This window comes from Pseudorasbora parva, chromosome 13, assembly GCF_024679245.1.
Source record: "Pseudorasbora parva isolate DD20220531a chromosome 13, ASM2467924v1, whole genome shotgun sequence".
In the NCBI taxonomy this organism is placed as follows: domain Eukaryota; kingdom Metazoa; phylum Chordata; class Actinopteri; order Cypriniformes; family Gobionidae; genus Pseudorasbora; species Pseudorasbora parva.
The window spans coordinates 38861308-38886176 of NC_090184.1; the positions used below are offsets into that span (position 1 = coordinate 38861308).

General features: G+C 38.3%; 1 protein-coding gene across 1 annotated transcript in view; it reads left to right on the top strand.

The window, feature by feature from the left end:
• The window catches only part of plxna3 (plexin A3), a 220160-nt gene that overhangs the window by 88970 nt on the left and 106321 nt on the right, over window positions 1-24869 (top strand). The window contains exon 5 of the mRNA XM_067414327.1: window positions 4081-4181. Coding sequence (XP_067270428.1) covers window positions 4081-4181 — 101 coding nt within the window. The remainder of the gene's footprint in view (window positions 1-4080; window positions 4182-24869) is intronic.

Genomic DNA, 24869 nt, shown 5'->3' on the forward strand with positions numbered 1-24869 from the left:
TGTTCAAGTTAAAGCTTCAGACGGCCCTGAATTGATTGATCAGGCCTCGAAAAGATTTTCCTTATGCTGAGATCATAAACTGATAGATTGGCCGTATTAATCTTAAAACACAAGTCAAGAGGCTGAACTTGACTTACTCCAAATGATCGCTTCTAATTGTGTGCTGTCAAATAATGCTGCTTATAAGAGGGAAAAGCAATTGTTTTAACCCCACAACTCCTGTTCCTCGATGCAGCAAATGCATGAAAACAGTTGATCTTATTAAGTTCACTCTTAAAAGTAGAGGTTGTTTTTGGCATCATGGTTCCAAGAAAAACCTTTAACCTTGGAATGTGCAATGGAACCTTTCCATTGCACAAAAGGTTATTTTAGAGCGAAAAAAAAAAAAAAAATTCTATAGATTATTAATCACTGATTACCTCATTCGAGGAATATTTCTCCACCAATCAGGATCTCTGTGTAGATACACACTGCCCGGTGCATTTCATGAAATAAGAAATGTGAATGAATCGCCAAGAGTGAATAATTCATGGCCTACACTGACCGCTGGAGTCTCTGGATTTGAATATTTCATTTACGGCAGGTGCACATATAGGTGAGAGAGCGTATTTGCTCACATAATGGCCCGCTGCCACTCTGAGCCCTCCGATGTGTGTCAGTAAAAGGTCTGTGAATGCCAAGTTTTCAGAGCGGTGTCATTATTTACCATTCTGCTCTTCAAATTGCACTGGTAATGCAGCCATTTCATTGGAGAGAAAGAGAGAGAGAAAGAGATATGAAGCCTTTCATTTATCTAACATGCTACTCATCCATCAAACACGGACAGACCTCTGTGTTTTTGACAATATACTGACTATGCACAAAACACCCTTTCCCAACACATGGACATATATAATTCAAGTATTATATTAGAAGTTCAGTAAGATACCGTTTTTAGTAATACTTTTATTCAGCAAGAATGTATTCATCTGATAAAAAATTAAGATATTAAAGATGTTCTTTTGAACTTTCTAATCAGAAAGTGGAAAATGCTTCATGGTTTCCATGAACATATTAAATAGCATTGTTTTCAAACATTGATAATAATAAGAAATGTTAGCAAATCATCATAGAAGGATTTCTGAAGGATCAGCTGAAATTGTAACTTTGAAATTACATTAAAAACATTACATAAAATTTATATAATATATTTGTGTGGTAATATATTTAATAGGTTTATATTTCTTTTTTTGAATGTGATATAATATTTGAATATACAATGCAACGTGTTGTTTTGCAATCTAGTTAGTTTTTGCACTGTAAGGCCATGGGACATTTATTGAGGAAGTAAATAAGGTCGATGTCTGGACTGAATTATAAAACTGTGCATGTATGCATAGCTATGTGGCGGAATAAATTAACATGGGCCAACAGACTACACCTCACCCACCCGTACTAACATACTGACATACACACACACACACACACACACACACACACACACACAGACACAGCGCTGAAGAGCCATCAGCAACTCTGCACTTGAAAGCCGAGCCGTGTCCCTTTTGGGTGGGTGTGTTTTTTCCGCGGCTCTTGTTTTTCTCACTCTAAACTCTAATCTTGCCAGCGATCAAAGGCGATTACAACTCCATGGAATGAGCATTTTTAGAGCTTCTAAAGGCGGTTTTCAAAAACAACTGCTTTTGGGTTTGGGCTTTTTTTCTGCGCCTTAAGTAAGCCAATCATTGGGACTGCGACAGCCCACACCAACTTTGATCCACAAACCGCTCTTTTAGATTTAATATATTCATGTTATTTTAGTCCTAGACCTCCCACTCTCTCCAACTCCCATCATCATTTATATAAGCTGGTGTTTTTGGGGAACAGGGATGCACTGAATCATTTCCCTAATACACTCATCCTGTTTGTCGAGGGTGTTTCTCTCTTGCGAATCTTCGTATCTGCAGCACTTCTATTACTGTCCCCTGGACATGTCGTTCTTTTAGGATTCTCCCCTGTGCTGTTTAATACTATTTTCTTTCCTCTGCATGAGCTGACAGTGCTGATACTCTGCCGTTCGGCTGCATTACACCCTCTCTGCTGTGCCGTTCTATGAGGAAATGCCTGAATGTTTGAGTGTTTACAAGCAGCGGAACTTTTTTGCGTGGTTCAGATGGATGACGAGAGGTTCGAATGAAGACACCTGTTGAGAACTGCTTTAACTGTGTGTCCTGGGGTATTGGTCACATGATGCTAATCGATAAACCCGATTGAATTTCTGTTAAAGGAACACTACACATTTTTTTGAAAATAGGCTCATTTTTCAAGTCCCTTAGTGTTAAACAGTTGAGTTTTACCGTTTTTTTTTTATCCATTCAGTGGATCTCTGTATCTTGCGGTAGCACTTTTAGCATAGCTTAGCATACATCATTGGATCATATTAGACGATTAGCATCAGTGCTCAAAAAAATGTCCAAAGACTTTCAATATTTTTCCTATTTAAAACTTTACTCTTCTACAGTTACATTGTGTAAAAGTTGAAAAAAAAAATTTAAATGAAAAAAATTAAAAGTAGTTTTTTTTAGACCGTTATAGCTAGGAACTATTTTCTCCTTCCTGCATAGGAACTTTGCGGCCGTCATGGGTGCAGCAGCGCAATGATTTTACACAGCTCCTGAAAATAGGCAAACTTCCGTTAACATAACCAACGATCTGCTTGCACAGAGAGTGTGCCTTGTTACTTTGGAGACATTTATGAGACAATTCAGAAGATATTTACTTTGGTGCAGATCCACGAACCTATTTGAACCGGAATAACAGTTACACTAAAGACGAGCTTTTGAAATGTGAAAGACAAAGTGTGGCTGAACAGACTGGGGCAGAAAGGATGAGGGGAGCAGATTCAGACTGGTGAGTCAGTGAAGAGTCAAAATTCAAGGAAAAATAGTCCGACATGGATTCCGTCTTCCGACCTTTTGATTTTGACTTATGTAATATGTGAATGAAACATGCTAAGACGGTGCTGCTTATTATGAAGACAGAGAAAGTGTGCGTGCTCCGCTCTTTCTCTCTGTTACTCCGTTAACATGCGCCCTGTCATCTACATCACTCATAATTCACAATAACTGATCAAATTAGGCTTTGATGGGACAAAGTTTTTTTTGGCGGCTGCCAAATATTAATATTTGCAGCCTAATATTTACAGCCATGGGGGATGATACACTTCGCCCTGTCTGGCTATATCCTTTATATGCCGTACCGTGGTAACACTGTCCATGTTTTTCAAATAGTCCTCTGGTCCAATCTCTTGTTTGAATCTACCCGTGTTTGGATATCTGTGAACCACTGATTCTATCGTTCCTTGTTTTTCGTTGGTATTCTGTGAAACTTGATGGTAGAATGCATCTTCGACTCACTATCCCAGCCCTTTACAACACACAGAACCATGGCTAATCGCAGAGTAAATCCACTACCTAATTTGCCGGCTGCGACTCTGCATTATTTGCAACTACACAAACTTAATGCCGGCCGCATCGGAAGTTACCTATCTGAGGACTACTTTCAGGTGCTGTGTAATATCATCGCGCCACTGAACCCATGGTACGGCCGCAAAGTTCCATGATTCTTACGCAGGAATGAGAGAATAGTTCATATCTATATCAATCTAAAAGGCTATGCTGGAAGTGCTACCGCCAGATACAGAGATCGGCTGAATGGATTCAAAAATTGTAAAACTCAACTGTTTAACTCTAAGGGATTTGAAAAATAAGCCTATTTTCCAAAAAAGTGGAGTGTTCCTTTAAATATAAATATTAAGGCACCAAGCACAGTAAAAGCATAGTTAAGGCAAAAGAATATGATCAGGAGAGGAGAGCTGTAGGTGGGGTAGTGCTCCGGACATAATTCAGGGCTTGATCGACCCTGGCTGGGTTGCCTGGGTGAGGGTGTCGGAATGATTGTTGAAACACTCGATGACCCCAGGAAATATCACTGATGATGTGTCCAGGTGCATAATATGATGTAGGGTATGATAAAAGAACTGATTTTTGTCTGTGATGAATGTTATGCTCATGTCAGTTGAATGTTCCTGGTGTGTTACAGGTGAGCCGTATGCCTGTGGAGAGCTGTTCTCGGTACAGCAGCTGTAAGACGTGTCTGGGCTCAGGAGATCCTCACTGCGGCTGGTGTGTGCTACATAACAAGTAAGTTATTGTCATTCCTGTTACATGCATAGACTCCAACAGTTACTCTGTGCATTTAAATATGCTTGATATGTGCGTCTCAAACTCACTGGGAAGTAGACGTAAAGAAAATGGACGCTGCCGCGGCAACTTGCTGAATCAATACTTATTCTTTGTAGCGAGAAAAAACAGCCATGTTGTTGCCTCCATCTTCATTGTCCACCGGACCAGTACAGCTGCTTGTTGTCTCGCGGTCTGCATGTTAAAAGTTGTCTCTCATTGGCTATTGCGGAAGTACTGATGTAATTGTTGTAATTATCCTAACCAAATTAACCAAATCCTAAATATCAAACATGTTTGCTGTTGTTGGGCAGCCCGATGTGTCTGCGAGCAGATCAGGAGGTTTAAGATTTGATCTGTGAACGCCTCACATTACCAGATAATCTGGGCTATCTGAACCGACTGATGCCCTGGACGTGATTTTTTTTTGTCGGGATGGGTAAATCGGGCTGAAATTCCTGTAGTCTGAACCCTGCTTAGGAATGAACAATACTTTTACAGCATTTATTCATCTTAATGTTCATTTCAACATTTACTAATGCATTATTTAAAAAAAAAAAAAAAAACATTAGTTAATGCACTGTGAACTAACATGAACAAACAGTGAACAGCTGTATTTGTATTAGCTAATGTTAACAAAGAATAATAAATACTTTAACAAATGTAAATCGAATTATGTAATGTTAGTTAATACATTTAACTAATGTTAACAAATGAGAAAATTGAAAGTAAAGTGTCACTGACATGTAATTAGAGATGTGAATTCGCTTAATAAGCAGTTTTCTGTCCTCTGCTGATACATTTCCTCTTTAAACAGAAAGTTTGGGATTGATTTATAATAATGTGTTTCCCTTTTTTTAGCCAATAGGCCTGTGAATTTGTCACCACCGTGAACTATGCTGCAGTTTGGTTGGTCAGTTTAAAGGTGCCCTATAATGAGTTGAAACAATATGTTAAATTGTTCTCTGATATCTACATAGAGTGTATGTGGCTTATTTAAGGGCAACATTAACAGATACAGTTTTACAGGTCCATTTACAACCCTAGAAATTGTCCCTAGAATGAAATGGTCTGTTTTTGCCTTATTTGGAAGAGTCATGAATAATAATGTTGAGCTCAGCTCTGATTGGCTTATTTCAGCAGCTCACACAAGTGCAGTTCTTCATCTAACATAATCGCAAACAGCACAAGCGGCTTGTGTGTCCTGACAGAACACAGACCCACTGAATGACACTTTATGCAGAAATACTCAAATGGAGATGCTGAAATGCAGCTTACTTGTTTACTGGTGTTTTCAGCTCATCTGCACACGCGAGAGAGCTTCACCAGATTGCACACATTTAAGTAAAGCACCGGGTAGAATCAAAGGCTGTAAAAAAAAAAAAAATCATCAGCGTCATCGCGCGTCACGCCCGGATAACAGAAAATGGGCAAAGAGACGGGACGTGAGTGGAGCTTAGGTGACGTGATGACTAACAGATGCCGGATGAATGGCTATCCACCTGCCACTCAAAGTAACCACGCCCTTAATTATGCAGAACTTTAAGGCTTTATTTAATGTAAACGAATGAGTTATAAATAAATAAAAATAACCCCCTCACAGTTGACATGAAGGGGAAAATTAGCCGTATAGACCAAAAAACACAATTGTTACCAGGCTGTAAACATGTTTTTTCCTGCTGTAAAGTTGGGCATTTTAACATGGGGCTCAATGAGATTCTGCTCCCTTCTGGAGTCTAGTGGCCAGTCGAGGAATTGCGGTTTACATTACTTCCATATTGGCTTCAACAGAAACTGTGGGAAGTTGCCGCTTGGGTAGAATACGTGTTCTTTTAATAGAAAAGCTCTGATTGGGGGATTTAAATGACTGAAATCTGGCAACCGCAAGCACAATTTTTTTTTTTTGTTGACAAAACCAAAGAGTGCTTTTTAAACTATGTTTTAATCGTGTCTTTTTTGGTCAATGATTGGTAAATGGTATGTTTATATTGTCACAATAATCGTTTAAAGACACACACACACACACACACACACACACACACACACACACACACACACACACACACACACACACACACACACACACACACACATATATATATATATATATATATATATATATATAATATAATTATAGTTATATACAAGTTATATATATATATATATATATATATAATATTATTGGTCATAAACATTAGAATAACAGTGTATATAAGCTAATTTTGAGTATTTAAGAGTATTTTTGAATATGTTAAGATGAAAACGAATGACCTCAACTTACAGATTAAAAACCACAATTGTAGTGATATTTTAACAGCTTCAAACAGGCCTATACATTTGATAATAGTGTTTTTTTTAAAGTAGAATTACACCAGGAAAAGATTTTGACTGTCATTATGCGCTCATTACAAATGTGTCTGCACTTCATCACCTTCCGCTCGGGATTCACTTATGAACTCTTTAAGACACCTCCGAGAAATCTGGAGTCCAGCCAGCCAACCAGAGCGCTGCATCGCTGGTGGCTGCCATTTCAACTACCTCATGCAGGACTTGGCAGGTGACAGGCCTTCCCACATGTTCGCTAGTTTTCCCCCCTCCCGTCATTTCAGTCTTTTACCTCCGGTTGATCCCCAGGCAGCAGCTGGTCATGGGGGCCGGTTACTGCCGTCAGGAAGTGTCTGGCTATTGCTGGCTTACCGCCACCCTGCGCCGCCTATCCGCTGTCATCAGGGCTTTTTGCTGAACTCCCGTCAGAGAGTGGGCTGCATTCAGTCAGAGCCGGGGGAGGAAGAGCATGTGTGATAGCGAACATGCGCTTTAATTTATGGAGTGTTTGCTGGAAAGAGATGGGAAAGATTTTGACATAAGTGTGTGTGCACGGATCGGTCGAGATCACGCCACGGGGGTGTTGAGGCCTCAGGGTACGGATTGTCGCTGGAAGCTTCGACAGAAACTATAAACATTGTCTTTTCATCTGTGAAATCTGTACTGCGAGAGTCAAGTCAACTTTATTCCTTAGCGCTTTACAGATAGAGATTGTTTCAAAGCAGCTTTAGACAGGAAAATCACAGGATCAGTGATGCAAACTTCATCAAATATGAGACAAATCCAAATTCTGCTGTAAAGCAGCTATATAGAAGTCATTGTCAGCTCAAGTCAGTATAGTGCTGATTCATTTCAGTTCAATAACTGTCCAAGGGTGTTTGGTTTGAGCAATAAACCTAAAAAAAAAAAAAAAGCCAAACTATTAGGTTGTGAACGTATCTCTATTCCCTTAGGGTTTTTGTTAAAATGCCAATGTGAATGCTAAGCGGACCAGGACTACATTTTTTAGCTCTGTACATTTCTATGGCATCGCTGTTGAAGAATGATTAGCTTGTGAAGTAGATTTACTTGTTGTTGAGTTAACAAATGTTATCATAAGCATTTTAATGTTTAAAGCAAACGTGATAACAAATGTCAGTAGACCGGTAAGATTTTAAAACAAGTCATTCATTTATAAATCTGTAAGATCTTACCTTCATGCGGTGGAAATACAAACTGAAAGAGAGAACACAACGAGCGCAGCGCTGAAAAAGGGCGGGGCTCAGGGGCGGACCAGCCATCGGGAGATGGGCCACTGGACAAAATGGGCCGGCCCGTTGCTATGTAAATATATATGAAGAATGAATAATAGTAAATTTACGTACCCTAGTATATATCCTTCCGTCAGCCTTGATGAATGGCCCGTGCGGCCCACTTGAGGGACAAACTCTATTTTGCCTGATCAGTCTCAGTGGCGTAACAACGCTTGTCATTGTCAAAATGTTTGAGATATCCAATCAAATCAAATGAGGCGGGATGTATCGTCCACAGAAACCGAGCAGAGTGGCACTTGAATGCGAGCCGGCGTAAGATAAACAGCTGAACACGTTGAGTCAATAAAGCAATATTTCCCGACTGTTTATGATTAAAAAAATATGTAAACATTGAACATTCATTTCTAGGGATTTAAACTACTGCTGACCTTTTCGAATTTCTCAGATTGTAATCCCATTTACGTTATTCGACAATCAACGCACAAAGAAACATTAGCATAGCAGTTCTCAGCATCAGAGTTGTGTATCTGTTTCCAGCCTTTCTTCAGTAATATCACAGTCATTTGAAAATAATTTATTAAACTCAAAATATTATGTCCACTAAAATATGGTAAATCTGGCAACTTTCATATTCAAGTAGCCTATGTCCCATGAAGGAACATGTCATATAAAATAAATATAGGCTATAATTTGCTAGTTAGTTCACATGCATTATTTTACACGCTAGCAATAACAGACTTTTTTTTTTGTATATTATATATTTCTGTATAAATGAAAGTCTAGGCCCCAGGGCTAAAGCCCTGCATTTTTGCCCGAGCCCGACGGGCCCCGACTTTTTTACTTTTTTAGATTGTTTAGCTCCGTTTGCGAGAGCCGCGAGCAGAATCAGCCTGCCTCAGCTCGTCAAAAATGCCTTTTAGGCTTCTGGTGGTAATAGTTGGCGAAATTAACTAATTGTAAATGTGATGCTTGAAGTGTTTTATGGATTTTATTATAGGCAAGACAAGTCAAGCGTTGATTTGAGAGACTAAATCGATTAAATATGCGGTTAACTCACTGTCGGCCGCTGGCCGCTTTTGGTCGTCACTTAAAAAAATTAAAACTTTAATTTAACAAACAAATGCTCTAAACATTTTTCTAAATTACCTTAAAAGAAACTAAACGAAATATAACTACTTTGACATTAAAAACAAAACAGAACTATTTTAATGGCTGCAACAATGTAAAAAAATAAAATAATAATAATAAAAATAAAAAAACGGGCTCCAGTCGGACTCGGGCCGAGAATTTTGATAAGCTGTCGGACACGGGCCGGGCTAGGGCCTCAGCGTCTCGGGCTAGGGCCTAGATTTGAGACCCGTGCAGGGCTCTACCCAGGGCCACTTTTTTTCCCTAGTCCGCCCCTGGCGGGGCTAATAAAGTCTACAGGCCCAAAAGTCAATTCAGAAAACAACTTAATAGTACAGTTGGCAATGTGTGATATGAGGATGCATTTAAAATAAAAAGGTGTGGCCTTGTAGTCGTCCAAGCAATGTCACTGACACAGCAAATATGCAAATAATTACATTTAAGCCAGAGTTTAGGAATGTACAGTGTGAAACATCATTTTATGAACAGCCAGGATTAGTTGTTAACCCCTGATAAATTAGGAGCAGTGTGAAACATGAAGCAAGATAATCCCGGATTCTAGCTTACAATGACCTTGGGTTAACTCTTTTCAAGAGTGAAAAGCCTGTATATGTCTTTTAAACCTCATCTAAGCCAAAGGCGACAGTGACAAGGAACCCAAACTCCATGAGGGGCCGTGTTCGGTTACAGAAACTGGATCCAGAGTCAGCAGTCGTAGCATTTCCATGCTTTTGACAGCGGCGTCTAGATGCAGATAAAGTTATCCAGAGGTGATAAAGCAGCTTTGTTCTGCCTTTCTAGACCATTGTCAAGCTGTATTCGTCAGAGAGAGAGAAAAACTCCCACCCGTTCTATTTTCCACCGTCGCTATACCTTCAGTGAGATAAAAATCTTTAATTAAGATGTAAATCTGGGATTGATGGAATAATTAGTGCAAGCCTTTACCGCACCCATTGGAAAATGACATTTGTTTGCATATTAATGGCATATCCCCAGACTTTACATGACCTTGTGACAGCCGCTGCGCAGCGCAATTAGAAGCAGATCAAGCAAAGCGACGGATTTAATGGTCGACGTGTTCGTCGCGCACAAACTCTGTTTCCGAGAGCCATAGAGTCTGACCTTTGACCTCAACCAGCTCATCACCTGCCTGGCCACTCTGTATTCGTGCTTGGATGGATGACATATGTGTGAAAGAAAAGGTATGACGCTTAGGAGCCTGACAATACATCGTCAGGTCACACGCTTTCCGCTTTGTGGCTCTCAAGACTTTGCAGAGTCGATGGAAACTGTTTGCTCTGACGGTGAAAAGGCGACCTTGAGTCTCGCCGGCACACGAGTGTCTCCGCCGCTCAGGGCTGTCGAGTCTGTTTTATTAAAGTAAAGCTTGGAGTGTTGCACTATATTAACTCAGGTTGTGTGATGATTGTTTAACTCCCACTGGTTAAATATACAAAAAAGCTCTATTTTTTGAGTTCCGGTTTTACCAGTAAAATTTTAACAATGCCGTATAACTCAAAAATGGCTTATGTGATCTACTGCATTAGCTGGAATAATTAGCAGTTCAAAGATGGCAGGTCATACAAGCAAGGTTTCTATCAGAAATAGTTGAGCTCTCTTTGAGTTCTCAGACATCAGAGGGCTTTGTTGATTATTAGGAACTTTGCATTGAATCCTTTGGTAATTATTGTGGCTTTTTGGAACCATAATTTACAAATTGGTATTTATTCAGTCAGCTAAATTTGTACATGTAATTTTGAAAATGTTTCTATAGCCCTAAATCATCATATTAGAATGATTTCTGAAGGATCGTGTGACACTGAAGACTGAAGTTATGAACCTGAAAATTCAGTTTTTGCATCTTAGAAATAAATTACATATTAAAATATAATATTTCAAAATATTACAGTTTATTTTATATTTTTAATCAAATAAATGCAACCTTGGTGAGGAGAAGAGACTTCTAAAAACATAAAAAATCTTACTGATCAAAAACTTAAAAAGGTTTATAGTACAATATATTATATAGCATTATTTAAAAATTATGCAATAATACAAAATCAACAAAAATGTTGTTTAGTATAACTTTTTTATTTACTTTTAGTATTTCCTTTTAATATAATATGTTCAGTTACACACTGTCATATGATTAGCTTGTAAGTAAGTAACTGCAAACTGCGTGTAAATCAGTGCTTCATGTGTTTGATTCACTTAAAAGAACTGATTCAGATTCATTTGTTTGGGATTATACAGTGTGACCGGTTTGATTCCCAAATGAATGAATCTTTTGAGATGGTTTGTTTTAGTAAATGAAACACACACAGCACAAAAGTCCTTTTCCTGAATGAATAATTCTTATGGTTCTTATAAACCTTATAAACTTTTTTTTTAGTGAATTTAATAAAATATATAATTTTAAATAAATTTTAAACATATTGCTAAACATACCCTGCTCGGTTTATTCTGTATTATTGCATGCATTTAGTTATATTTATAAAATCGCGTGTATTTTTATGTTTGATTCACTAAAAAATGGCGGAATCAGAATGAATGACACTGAGCCAATTCTTTTAGTGAATCAAAATCTTAAAGGGATAGTTCACTTTAAAATTAAACTTACGTCATCCTTTATTCACCCTCAAATTGTTTCAAACCTGTATGAATTTCTTTCTTGGATGTCAGTAACCAAACAGTTAACTGGAGCCATTGACTTCCATAGTATTTTTTGTTTCCTACTATGGAAGTCAATGGCTCCAGTTAACTGTTTGTTTACTGACATTCTTCAAAATATCTTCCCTTGTGTTCAGCTGAAGAAAGAAATTCATACAGGTTTGAAACAACTTGAGGGTGAGTAAAGGATGACAGAATTTTCATTTTAAAGTGAACTATCCCTTTAAAGCATCATCAGCAGCACCTGTAAATTCAATAACAGTCCTGCAATGTCGCTGAACAGAGGAATGTGAAAAGAACCTTTGATTCAATTCTATAGACTTAAACTTTTCTCTCAAATTGTTTCCATTGCACACAGATACATTTATATTTTGATTACCCTTTTCTCAATTTGTAATTTCCAATTACAGGCAGTTTTATCCGCTTGAAATTCTGTTGAGAATGAAATTTGATCTGGTGTCAGTCTACAGATGGATGAGGTTAGACAGACATATGGTTTTACATCACTGTTTTATAGGAGGAAAGTGTGAAGTGAGAAGCACAGACAGTCGCACACTGCACTGTGCCTTGAGTATGTGTGCGTGCGCCTGTGGGCTGACCTAGAGTTGTACGTGTTTTGCTTTATTCTCTGATTTTGATGTGCGCTCCTCCTCTCCATCAGTACGGAGAGCAGGGAGGTGATCTTTGAGCGAGCATCACGAGTCATGGTTCATTTTTAAAGCCCTTAGCAAATACTATTATTCCACAACTATTACTGTAGCTCATACTTAGAGTTATGGACATGATTCATTTCTCAAATCGTGCAGCTTGTTGACGATATCTGGTTTGAACTAGATACTTTTGTTGTTTTGGAAATTTTTGGGCAAAAAATGTTTTCTATCTCATTCTTTCATTGGCATCAGTATAATTGTCTTTCTCCCGCGTGCGTCAATGTCAGCCAACACGAAAAGCCTTCAAAAAATGAAGCCTGTCCCTCCCATCTCACCATAACACGCTTTATAATTACTGGAACGGTTGCTCTTAACCTTTTGTGTTCGTTTATTTCCGCTTCACAAATCCATATAGCCTTTGTAGTGGGTGTCCTGTGGATCTATCGTCTTTTATCAGCTCACATAATGCCGAATAATGACTGGCACACCCCACGGTTTTGTTCGCTGGTTATTATGTTCTTTTGTTGACAAGACAGTACCCTTCTCCATATAATTAATATTTGGACATGTGCACCTATCTCAATTTCTCCTGTTGCGATGACGCCATTCTCAGCCTCATGTTTCCACTGTGATATTAAAGCTGGTCGAACAGATGTTCAGCATCTGACCTTTTTATCGCAAAAACAACACTTCTTATTGAAAATATCCTTATGTGCCTCCTTGTGCCGTTTGATGTTTGAGTGATATTTGTTCTGAAATAGTTATTATTATTATTATTATTATTATTATTATTATTATTATTATTATTATTATTATTATTATTATTATTATTATTATTATGCATTATATTGGGTGGGAGGCTGGATGGATATAGGTGGGTGGGTGGAGATGGATGGATGGATGGATGGATGGATGGATGGATGGATGGATGGATGGATGGATGGATGGATGGATGGATGGATATAGGTGGGTGGAGATGGATGGATATGGATGGATGGATGGATGGATATAGGTGGGTGGAGATGGATGGATGGAAGGCTGGATGGATGGATGGATATAGGTGGGTGGAGATGGATGGATATGGATGGATGGATGGATGGATATAGGTGGGTGGAGATGGATGGATGGATGGATGGAAGGCTGGCTATAGGTGGATGATGGGTGGATTTTTAGATAGATATGGATGGATGGATGGATGGATGGATGGATGGATATAAGTGGATTGATAGATAGATATAGGTGAATGGATGGATGGATGGATGGATGGATGGATGGATGGATGGATGGATGGATGGATATAAGTGGATTGATAGATAGATATGGATGGATGGATGGATGGATGGATGGATGGATATAAGTGGATTGATAGATAGATATGGATGGATAGATGGATGGATGGATGGATGATATAGATGGATGGATGGATATAGATGGATGGATTGATGAATATAGATGGATGGGTGGATTGATAGATATAGGTGATTGGATGAATGGATGGGTGGGTGGATGGGTGGATGGATGGATGGATGGATGGATGGATGGATGGATGGATGGATAGATAGATAGATAGATAGATAGATAGATAGATAGATAGATAGATGGATGGATGGATGGATGGATGGATGGATGGATGGATGGATGGATGGATGGATGGATGGATGGATGGATGGATGGATGGATGGATGGATGGATAGATAGATAGATAGATAGATAGATAGATAGATAGATAGATAGATAGATAGATAGATAGATAGATAGATAGATAGATAGATAGATAGATAGATAGATAGATAGATAGATTTTTTGAGTTATGTGGAGGTTATCTAATTTCAGGGTTCATTAACAGTTTAAACATCTTTTAAATTGTGCACACACACACACACACACACACACACACACACACACCATGTTTCATAGACCTTTTTCATCATCTTCCTCTTCCTCGTTTTGTTTGCCAGTAGCCTCTCTCCACAGGGAAACGTGCCGCTCACCGTTGCCATGAGTGATGGCTTTCACGAACAGCCACTGCCAAATGCATACTCGTTTTTTGGCTCGGGTAGGCATGGGGGGGCGGCTCTGACCTGCATCTTATTCTTCTCGTTGTTGTCTTGGCTCTGTATTCAATTCCCCAAGAGCTCTTTAGCCTCTAGCCACCGACATGGCTGAGCCAAAGGGAGAGAGTGGAAGAAGGGGGCGGGGGGGGACACACACCAAAGTGTACCTCTGGAAATGGTTTGTGTCCATGGCAACGAGGGGAAGCTGGAAGATGGATTTGCAGTGTAATTCAAATCAGCCCCATTTGGTGGAGTTTGTATTGTATTACTGTTCCTGCAGAGGGGCTCTTGTGGATTCTGGAAAATTAGAAGTACCGTATTGGGTAGAAAGGACTGTGGTTAAAAGCTTCAGCAGGACTATTATTGTTTGCCCAGGCTAGTCGCATTCGCTCATCTGATGGACCTGTCATAGGTTTAGTTGGGTTGCTATGTTTGTTAAGAGCGCACAGGTCTCCGTAGACGCTGTTAGCGCCTCTCACGAGTGTCTCTCAGTGTTCATTAATGTTCTATTCATGGTTCGGTCTTATGACTGAACATTCACTGGTTCACCTCGCTGACGGCACTAGGTGGATTAACAGCCAGCACGCTACTGGATACTTGTGCTAATTGTGCTCGAGGACTGGATGCTTCTAGCCTGACAGCACACAGATGTCATTAAGAAATCCATTCATCTGGAATATGTTTTCAAGCATCTTCTGCTTTGCAAAAAATACCACGCCATTCAACATCCAACACTCGTAATGTATGTGAATCTGGTGGTTTTAACATGTTTTTCTAATGTTTTTACATAAACACATACAGAATATAAAAATACACAGGTTGGACAATGAAACTGAAGCACTGGCCATTATAGTGTTGGAGGTTTCACATGGTCTTCAGTGATTTTACTTTCCATCAGTAAGAGCAGAGTGTGATATATTATAATATATTGCAATCCACACAACATAATGAGAGACAAATCAGAGTTCAAAAGGGGACAAAATGTCTTGCGGGCTCATCTGACCAAGACCAATTGATGCGACTCTTGATGGAAATAAATGTTGTAATGTTTTTCCATCAAGAGGTGCTTTAATTTGTGGTCAAGATCTTGTATTGACAATGTAAGAGTCCAGCACTCTGTAAAGTCTCCTCCAGCACATCCCAAAGACTTTCAATAAATTTAAGGTCTGGACACAGAGGTGCGATTCATGTGTGAAAAGGATTCTTCATGCTCACTCCCAACCAGTCTTTCACAGTCTGAGCCTGATCGATCTCGACATTGTCATCCTGGAATATGGCCCTGATGTGTCTTCCAAAATGATTGTTTAAGAAATGAAAAGCTACACACTCCATCAGTAATGTATAGTAGAACTGTTGCCAAACATATAATATGCTAGACACATAATTATCACTGCAGTAATGATCTAATCATAGATTATTTCAATCCAGACAGTGACTTTTTTTGGTTGGGCATTATATACACAAAATAATCTAAATTAAATTATATAATATGATCATTTTAAATAAAATATGATATAAATAAAGTTTATCTTTATATTTTATTGCATATAATATAATATTGTTTTGTAATATAATTCAATTATTGTTTATTAAAAACAATCAGTAAAAAAGATTTTCAGTGAAAAACAACAGAGCTGTCAGATGACTTGAGAAGATTTGAGGTCCACTTTTATGGTGCTTTTTTGCAATTTTTAGCAAAACATGTATGCTAAATTCTATCTTAAGAAAGATGTTTTCTAGTTTCAAAATGTGTATGTGCAATTTTCAGTGAAAATGTCATGTGGACCAATTTTATGGTGCTTTTTGTCTTTTGGGTGCTTTTATTATGTGGTAAACCGAACCTCAGAGATTTATTTTCTTTTTATTATTTTTCTTTGTGTTACTCAAAAGAAAGAGAAAGAATATATATATATATATATATATATATATATATATATATATATATATATATATATATATATATATATATATATATATATATATATATATATATATATATATTCAATAATATATATGTATTATCAATAGCAAAAATATCAGCGAAAACTAATGCTAGGTTAAAGGTGGGGTAAGTGCTTTCTAGTAACCGTTGTTGGTATTTCAAATCACCAAAACAAACACGCCCCTACCCCCAAAAGGGTCTCGGCCCTATTTTGATAGCTCCGCCCCACACATACGTAACCCAGAGGCATCAACGGCTATGGCAGAATCACTGTGTATCTAATCCAGGTCGAATATTCAATGAAAAAGTCACCCCTTCTATCACAAAAACACAAACCGTTCTTGTGAACAACTCTATAGTACACGAGCAAGACTGTCCAACTAACGACATATTACAATTATGACAAGATTAGAGTTACAGCAATCACAAAAACACACACAAACCGTTCTCATGAACAACTCGATAGTACACAAGCACACAGTCCAGCTAACGACATATTACAATTACGAGAAGATTAGAGTCATAGCGATTACAAAATCACAAACTGTTCTCATGAACAACTCGATAGCACGAGCCGACAGTCCAACTAATGACATATTGCAATTATGACTGGATAAGGGTTATATAGATCATGAAAAGAGTAAGCAAACATATATTAGGAGTATAGTATCTTATAGTATCGTACTTGTCGGAGACATTGTGTGAGCTGATGCTTGAAGCACACAGTGAGGAGATTTAGATGCTCCATATGGTGTGGAAATGAACGGGTCTTTATCATCGCTGAAGTGAGCCACAATACGATCGCAAATGAACAAACAAGCGAACATGACACACGAGCATAGTCAAGCAGCATATATTAGACTAGTTCTCGGCTAATGTCCGTCATGTGTGACTCGTGTGTTTTGAATAATGACGTGCACAGAGCGAGAGCGAGCGCTCGTCTCACCATCAATAGTAGACACGCCCCTTACCTGCTGATTGGCTACAAGTTTGTTATTCCAGTCGGCCCGTGTCCTTTTGCTAAAACGGTTTTGAAATAAGACTTACCCCACCTTTAATTGATGCAAGTCCTCAAAACACTAACAGAAGACAAGTTAGCAGTCACCAATACAATAAGAACAGAAACTAAATTGCAAAAACATAAAACACATAGTTTGATTAACAATAATGACAGCAGCAGATTTATTAGGCTGTCAATTTTGTGCTTTTAGGGAGGGACAAAAGGGTGCTGGACAGAATGCAGCAAAGCGTAGTTTAACATGTTAATATTTTATAACATTATTCATAATGGATGGTATGATTCCAGTTTTTTAGGTAGATCTTGTACTATCGATGTTTGAACTGTTGAAAGTGACGTCACTTCACTCGGTGCTTCTGCTTTAGTCCAACATGCTAAAGGATTTGAAACCATGTGGGAAAGTCAAGTGAAAGAAAAACGTTGTTTAATCACTGATGACTAATGTCTGTAAACTGTAAAGGTCATGTACCAGACAGACTTCCTGAAAGGCACCAAGAAAAACTGTTGTCTTGTCAATAAGCCCTCACTCAAACAGGTGGACGGTTCTCCTATTGTTCCTTTCACTAATCAAAGTCAAAGAGACAATTGACCCATACTCTCTGAGCACTTAGTCCTTTACGTATATCAATTAATGCACATCATTGATTTCTCTCGCCCCATCTTTCACCCCTCACTCGATCTTAACAATCTGTCCACCCAGTCACCTTAGAGCGTCGCTATTGGAGTTCTCCATCATCAAAGGCCACTGGAGTTTTTAAGGTTTTCATTCCGGCTATGCCCTAGTTCTTCATTTACAGAGGGTTTAGTGTGACCTCAGAGATAATAAAGCAATATTACTTGGACTGGAATGGATGGGAGACCAGTGGAAACCATTCCGAAATGATCCTCATACGAAGGACAGCGAATTTGGAAGCGTAATAGATTTCTTAGAAATTGGAATAGCTAAGCTGGTGCTCAGAGAGTAGATCTCAGCTGGGGAGAATTGAGTCAGTTCAAATGGAATCAGTTGCACTGCCGCTCCTCAAACTAGTTCAGATGGAGAGACGAGCGAAATGAAGGGAGCTTGGAAGGTTAAAGTCTCAGTTCAACCCAAAATACTCACCCTCGTGTCATTGCAAACCCATATGATTTTCTTCAATCTGCGGAAGATCAGAAGGAGCTATTTTGAAGAGCCTCGAAGCAGCTGTTTTCCACACAGGAAAATCCAGCTATTAAAGTATGACACAAGACTCACGCAATATATTCCAAGTATTTTGATGTAAAACAATAGCTTTGTTTGATTTAAAAGAGAAGGGGCCAGTTGCATAAACTTAACCACTATGTTAAGCCTTTGTTAAGCCACTATGTTAAGCCTATGGAAGATGTAATCAGTCTTATCTTGTCGATTCAGACTGCTCTACCTTTTTTTGTAACTGACTTCTTGAACTGTCTTGAAGACAAAAAAATACATAATGATTAACCTTTAAAGGGGTGGTTGATTATGATTTGACTTTTTTAACTTCAGTTAGTGTGTATTGTTGATGTTTTGGCATAAACAACATCTGCAAAGTTACAACGCTCTAAGTTCAAAGCAAAGGGAGATATTTTCTTTTTAAGATATCAATTTTTAAGGACTATAACGAACAGCTAGTAGAGACTACAACAAGCTTATTCACTGGTTAGTGACATTACTAACCCTGAAAAGTACATTAACTCCGCCCCCGGGAAGACACAACAAAGACCATGTTGAGAAGGGGAAGAGTTGTCTTAGTAGAGCACATTTAGGAGTCTGCTCAAGATTTCACATCCATCTTTTCACTTTTATTGCAATATGTAACGCAAATGCAATCGCATAAAAGCAAGATGACAAAATTATAAACGTAATTAAACTAAACTATACCTATTATATCTTCATGCACCATATGCCTCTGTAGGCATCTCACAACAGTTCCCACACGAGCGATTTATGTCTCTTTGACTTTGATTAGTGAAAGGAACAATAGGAGAACCGTCCACCTGTTTGAGTGAGGGCTTATTGACAAGACAACAGTTTTTCTTGGTGCCTTTCAGGAAGTCTGTCTGGTACATGACCTTTACAGTTTACAGACATTAGTCATCAGCGATTAAACAACACGGCTGTTTGGACCGAGAATTTGTCTGCTTCGGATGTTTGCTGAATCTGGTGGGGTGTAGACTCGTAGGAGTGAGTCGAAGTATGCAGGTGCAGAGCTTGTGGAAGATCCATAAGCAAGAGTCAGAGCTTTGAATTTGAGCCGGGCAGCGAGTGGTAGCCAATGCTACCAAGAGAGATGAATAGAGGTGTGACATGAGCCATTTTGGGCTCATTGAATACAAGACGTGGCGAAGCGTTCTGGATCATTTGCAGCGGTTTGATTGCACAAGATGGAAGTCCAGCCAGAAGTGCATTGCAATAGTCAAGTCTAGAAATTACCAGGGCTTAGACAAGAAACTGTGTTGCATGCTCTGTAAGGAACGGTCTGATTTTCCTGATGTTGTGCAATGCATAAGTAAGTCCACATCAGCTCCATAAAATCATCAACTGAGCATTTAGAAATGCCCGTCTCATCTACATGTTGTCACTTCTTCACTCTCAGAAAAAAAGGTACAGTGCTGTCACTGGGCGGTACCCTAATGTACAAAAGTGAAAAGGTACATCTTTGTACTTTACTAACCCCTTAATGGTACATATTAGTACCTTAAAAGGTAAATATCAGTACTTTAGGAGTGTGTATTAGTACTTTAAAAGTACATAGTATTACCTTAAATGTACATATTAGTAACTTTTCGGTTTTGTACCTTAGGGTACCACCCCAGTGACAGAAATTTCCGTTTTTTTCAGACAGTGTTGAGTCTCTCCATCGTTCTCTGTCATTATAACATATAAGGCTGAACAGTTTTTGGACTTTACAGCGTGAGGTAATCGCAGCGGCTAACTCAAACTCTTGAAGCTCTGTCCTCTTCTTGAAAAAGGGCCTGGAGCAGCAGCTCATTTGCATTTAAAGGGACACACAAACAGCACATTTTGCTCACCCTTAAAAAGTATTTTTTTTTAACATGCTTTAAAAAATAATCCGTGGTGTATTTTGAGCTAAAGCTTACTTGTTGCTAAATTAATCCTGTGAATCATGTTGGATGTGTTTGCTAAATTAATAAATGTGAAATGTCATTTGTGCATACACATATTCAGATTCAGTGTGTCAGGATGAATTGCGGCAGGTTTGACGTCAATGACGGCATGCCTCACTGAAAAAGACTTTCAGTGAAAAACAACAGCGCTGTCAGATGACTTGAGAAGATTTGAGGTCATATGGACCACTTTTATGGTGCTTTTTTGCAATTTTAAGCAAAACATTTATGCTAAATTCTTTCTTAAGAAAGATGTTTTCTAGTTTCAAAATGTGACTGTACAGTTTTCAGTGAAAATGTCATGTGGACCAATTTTATGGTGCTTTTTGTCTTTTGGGTGCTTTTATTATGTGGTAAACCGAACCTCAGAGATGTATTTTCTTTTTATTATCTTTCTTTGTGTTATTCAAAAGAAAGAGAAATATAAATATATATGTACATTTTAAGCTGAATTATTTATCATACAAGTCATTGACTCAAATTGATCAGTGTTAAATAAAATAAATATAATTTAAAAGCCGCTAGTTGTTGTTTATTCAAAAGAGACATATCTTGATGACGCCTTGATTTCCCCAAGCTTTTTAAATTTAATTATTATTATTATTATTATATTATTTTATTTTATTATTACTATGAGACACTTGTTGCACACTGCAGTGAGCTAGATCAATATTAGAAGTGCTAAAACATGGTACTCGCGGTAAATCATGAAAGCAACATTTAAACAATAAGACTAAATGTGTTGAGCTATATAACAATGATTAGTTTTCTATCAGTTAATGTATCCACACTTTTGCTCACCTGTCTAATAAAACACACAATATATTACATTTCTTTAGTGTTGATATGATTTCTACAATATTTTAATTTAAAAAAAAATCTACAGTAACATGGGTATGATGTCATTCATAGATCCGTGTTATGGTTAAAATAGCTTATTTCTCTGGATTTACATTTAAAGACACAATATTGGATTAGAAAGGATCTATTCTAATCCAATATTGTAAAAAATATTGTAAAAAATATTTTATATTCATACAAAATTGCAACCTGAGCATTATTAAATGATGATGATAATTTTTGAGTGATACATTTTTTTGATATAGTCAAGAGAAAGGCTTCAGAAAGGCGAATGTGAAGAGGGGGAGTGCCATGTTAATCTTGGACTAAATCGGCCACCGTAGGAGTTAAAACGAAACCAAAATTGAGAGGAACAGAAACTATTATTAACTGGATGTTCATATACCTTTTCACCGCTAGATGGGGGAATATATCACACAGTGTAACTTTAATTACTCACCCTCAACACCCACCCGTAAGACCTTTGTTCATCTTCAGAACACAAATGAAGATATTTTTGTTGAAAGCTGATGCTGAGAAAGGCTTCAGATAGGCCTCCGTTGGCATTCAGTACATTCCCACTCACAAGACCCATAAAGGCACTAAAAACATCGATACAAAGTCCATCTCACTACAGTGGCTATACAATAATTTTACAACGCGACGAAAATAGTTATTGTGCGCACAAAAATAAAAATAACGACTTTATCCACCAAGTTATTGACGTGAACTCGACGCATGCACGAGAATATGACGCAGCTCCGCCGTTCAGAAACATGACCCGGAAGAGGAGGAGCGCCGCTATCGCGTGAGTTCACGTCCGAGACCTACACGGAAGACAATAACTTGGCGGATGGAGTCATAATTTAGATATTTTTTTTGCTCACAAAAACTATTTTCATTGGATTGTACAGTTATTGTACAGCCACTGTAGTGAGATGGACTTTGTGTCGATGTGTTTAGTGCCTTAATGGGTCTTGTGAGTGGAAATGTACTGAATGCCAACGGAGGCCTATCTGAAGCCTTTCTCAGCCATCAGCTTTCAACAAAAATATCTTCATTTATGTTCTGAAGATGAACAAAGGTCTTACGGGTGTCCAACGACATGAGGGTGAGTAATTAATGAAATCATTTTCATTTTGGGGTGAAGTAACCCTTTAAGATGATAATCTAAAGGTTTCTAGTTCAACCCGAGTTTCACCGGTATGCACCAGCAAAACATTTGTCCCTGGAATGCGTCACATTGAACAAAAGTGTCCACTAAACGAATGCTTCCTCACATCGAGCATTGTTTCTCTGTATGCTTCCAGTCATGGGTAATTTACAGCTCTCGTTGAGTTCCTGTCCCAGATACACGCTACACATTGAGAGGGATCAATACGGTCTTCAAGGAAACATTCCGGCCGTCTCGTATTGTTGTCACCTGGGTATTCGTGTCTTGGGAACCACCTTATGACCACCCTACCTGGAAAAGGTGGCGATGTATCATAAATCACATTAGTTCCAGTTCACCAGGAAGACAAGTGCAGTTTAATTGGACAAAAACTCATTTCACGAACATAGGAAAGAGGGGGAAAAATGAAAGCGAAAAGGGGATGGAAGGCCTTTAAGGTGCATGTACCGAGAGATATCCTTTTCTATCTCTTTAATTAAGACTGCTCCCATTTCTTTTTTCTTTCCTTAGACATATGGGCATAATTAAGGGAAAACAAATCATTACTGCTGTGTGCATTTCTGGTGAATAATGGCATTGTCAGTATCGACTGCGCTTGCTTCATTTCCCAGACAGACAGGCGCGCTGGAGGTAAAAATGCAGCTTTTTGCTATCGCTGATGGAAAATAATGCCATCTTAGACATGGTGATGAATTAGATACCTGGGCTTTTGGCAAATATTTAGCTTCCCCCTCCCCCCTCCACGTGTCTAGTTTTGAGGTGTTTGATGCAATCCAGGCGGCTGCGCTTTTACAGGCTTGTTCTCCATCTCTCCTCCGTGTGCTTTTTTCATTAGAGTCTCTCTGGAGCGGCCTCAAAATTAAAGCGCATTTAATTTACTGAGCCTCGTTATGCATCATCAGCTTATACTGTACTTCTCGCTGCTGACATATAACGGTAATCCACAATAGCTGCTTTTAGGGCTGAAGTCGCTAAAATATGACTTGATTCTCGGTGAGGATCACATATTTTAATGCGGCGTGTCATGAACGCTGGCGCAAACATTGTTATAATAGATGATCTGGGTCGGGTTATGATGAGGTTTTGTGTACATTAGCGTAACTCTTCTTGTTTGCGGTCTAACGCAAGCACGGGTGCCTTCTAACTCCACTTAACACGTCTAACGAACGTGTCAGTTTTATGAACGTTTTGAAATCTGGCAGCTTCCCTGAAGATGTGCTTATGAGGAAACCAGGCCAGCTCACTCCCACGGACGCTCGGCGGCAAAAACGAATAAAAACGCACAGGAAGAGAAGAGTGTCTGCACTAGAGGCGGAGCAGTCGCTGGAGCTGCAGGGACGCGACTCTGATACACTTACAAATTACTGTACCTGTCTTTCGCTTTTAGGAGATAATCAATACCCATAATGTGTCCCCTACACTTTTCAGGTTTTAAAAGGAAAAAAAAAAACCTACCAAAATGTGGTCTACCTACCATCTGTACCACGTGTGTACGGATGGATCGATGATGGATGACAGATGGATGGATGGATGAGTATAGTGTAGGGCTGTACGATATTGAAGAAAAATGTGATCTGCAATATCATGTTAAATGATGCGATATTTGATATGCGATACAATATTGCAATTAGTGTGTAAAATCTATTTCAATTATATTTAAACAAATATTTAAAAACTGAGAATAAAACCATTTATGTTTCACATTCTTTCTGGGAAAAGAAAGCATCGCTACAACTTCTGAAAGTGACCAGCAGTGTTTTAGCAAACATCTGTGTCACAAATCATTCACATTTCGGTGTGTGTGTCAAACAGCGCGAGACTGCAAATTATTGTTTTTCGCAAATTATTGCATTTAATAACTCTTTTTAATGTCAAGCAAGTCACATAAGTAACAGTAATTTGCCCAGTCTATTCTCTGCCCAATGTGTGACCTAAAGCGTACACTTTTCACAATGTTGATGTAGCCTATTAAAATCATTCAGATATTGCGAACCATTGCGATATGCATATTGCGATATGTACATTTGCGATATTTCGATAATTTTGATATATTGCACAGCCCTAGTATACTGTATATAGATGTTATATATTATTATTTATTTTTACCATTGTTCATTAATTCATGTTTTTTCATATGTTGACAAAGTTACAAATGTATTCATAAATTAATTAAATTTTATGTATGCATTAATATGTATTGTGATGTGTATTAATAATTTAAATATAACTATGAAGTAATACATGTTTTTAAACATTAAAATAAAATGTTTTTAAAATATTGGCTTCCACTTCACAGTAAGGTTCCATTTGTTAACATTAGAAAAATAATTATAATACATTTACATTTACGCATTTGGCAGACGCTTTTATCCAAAGCGACTTACATTGCATTCAAGGTACACATTTTTACATGTTTGTACGTTCCTTTATATCCGTAATATTTTTTTTAAATGTAAATCTTTCTTAATT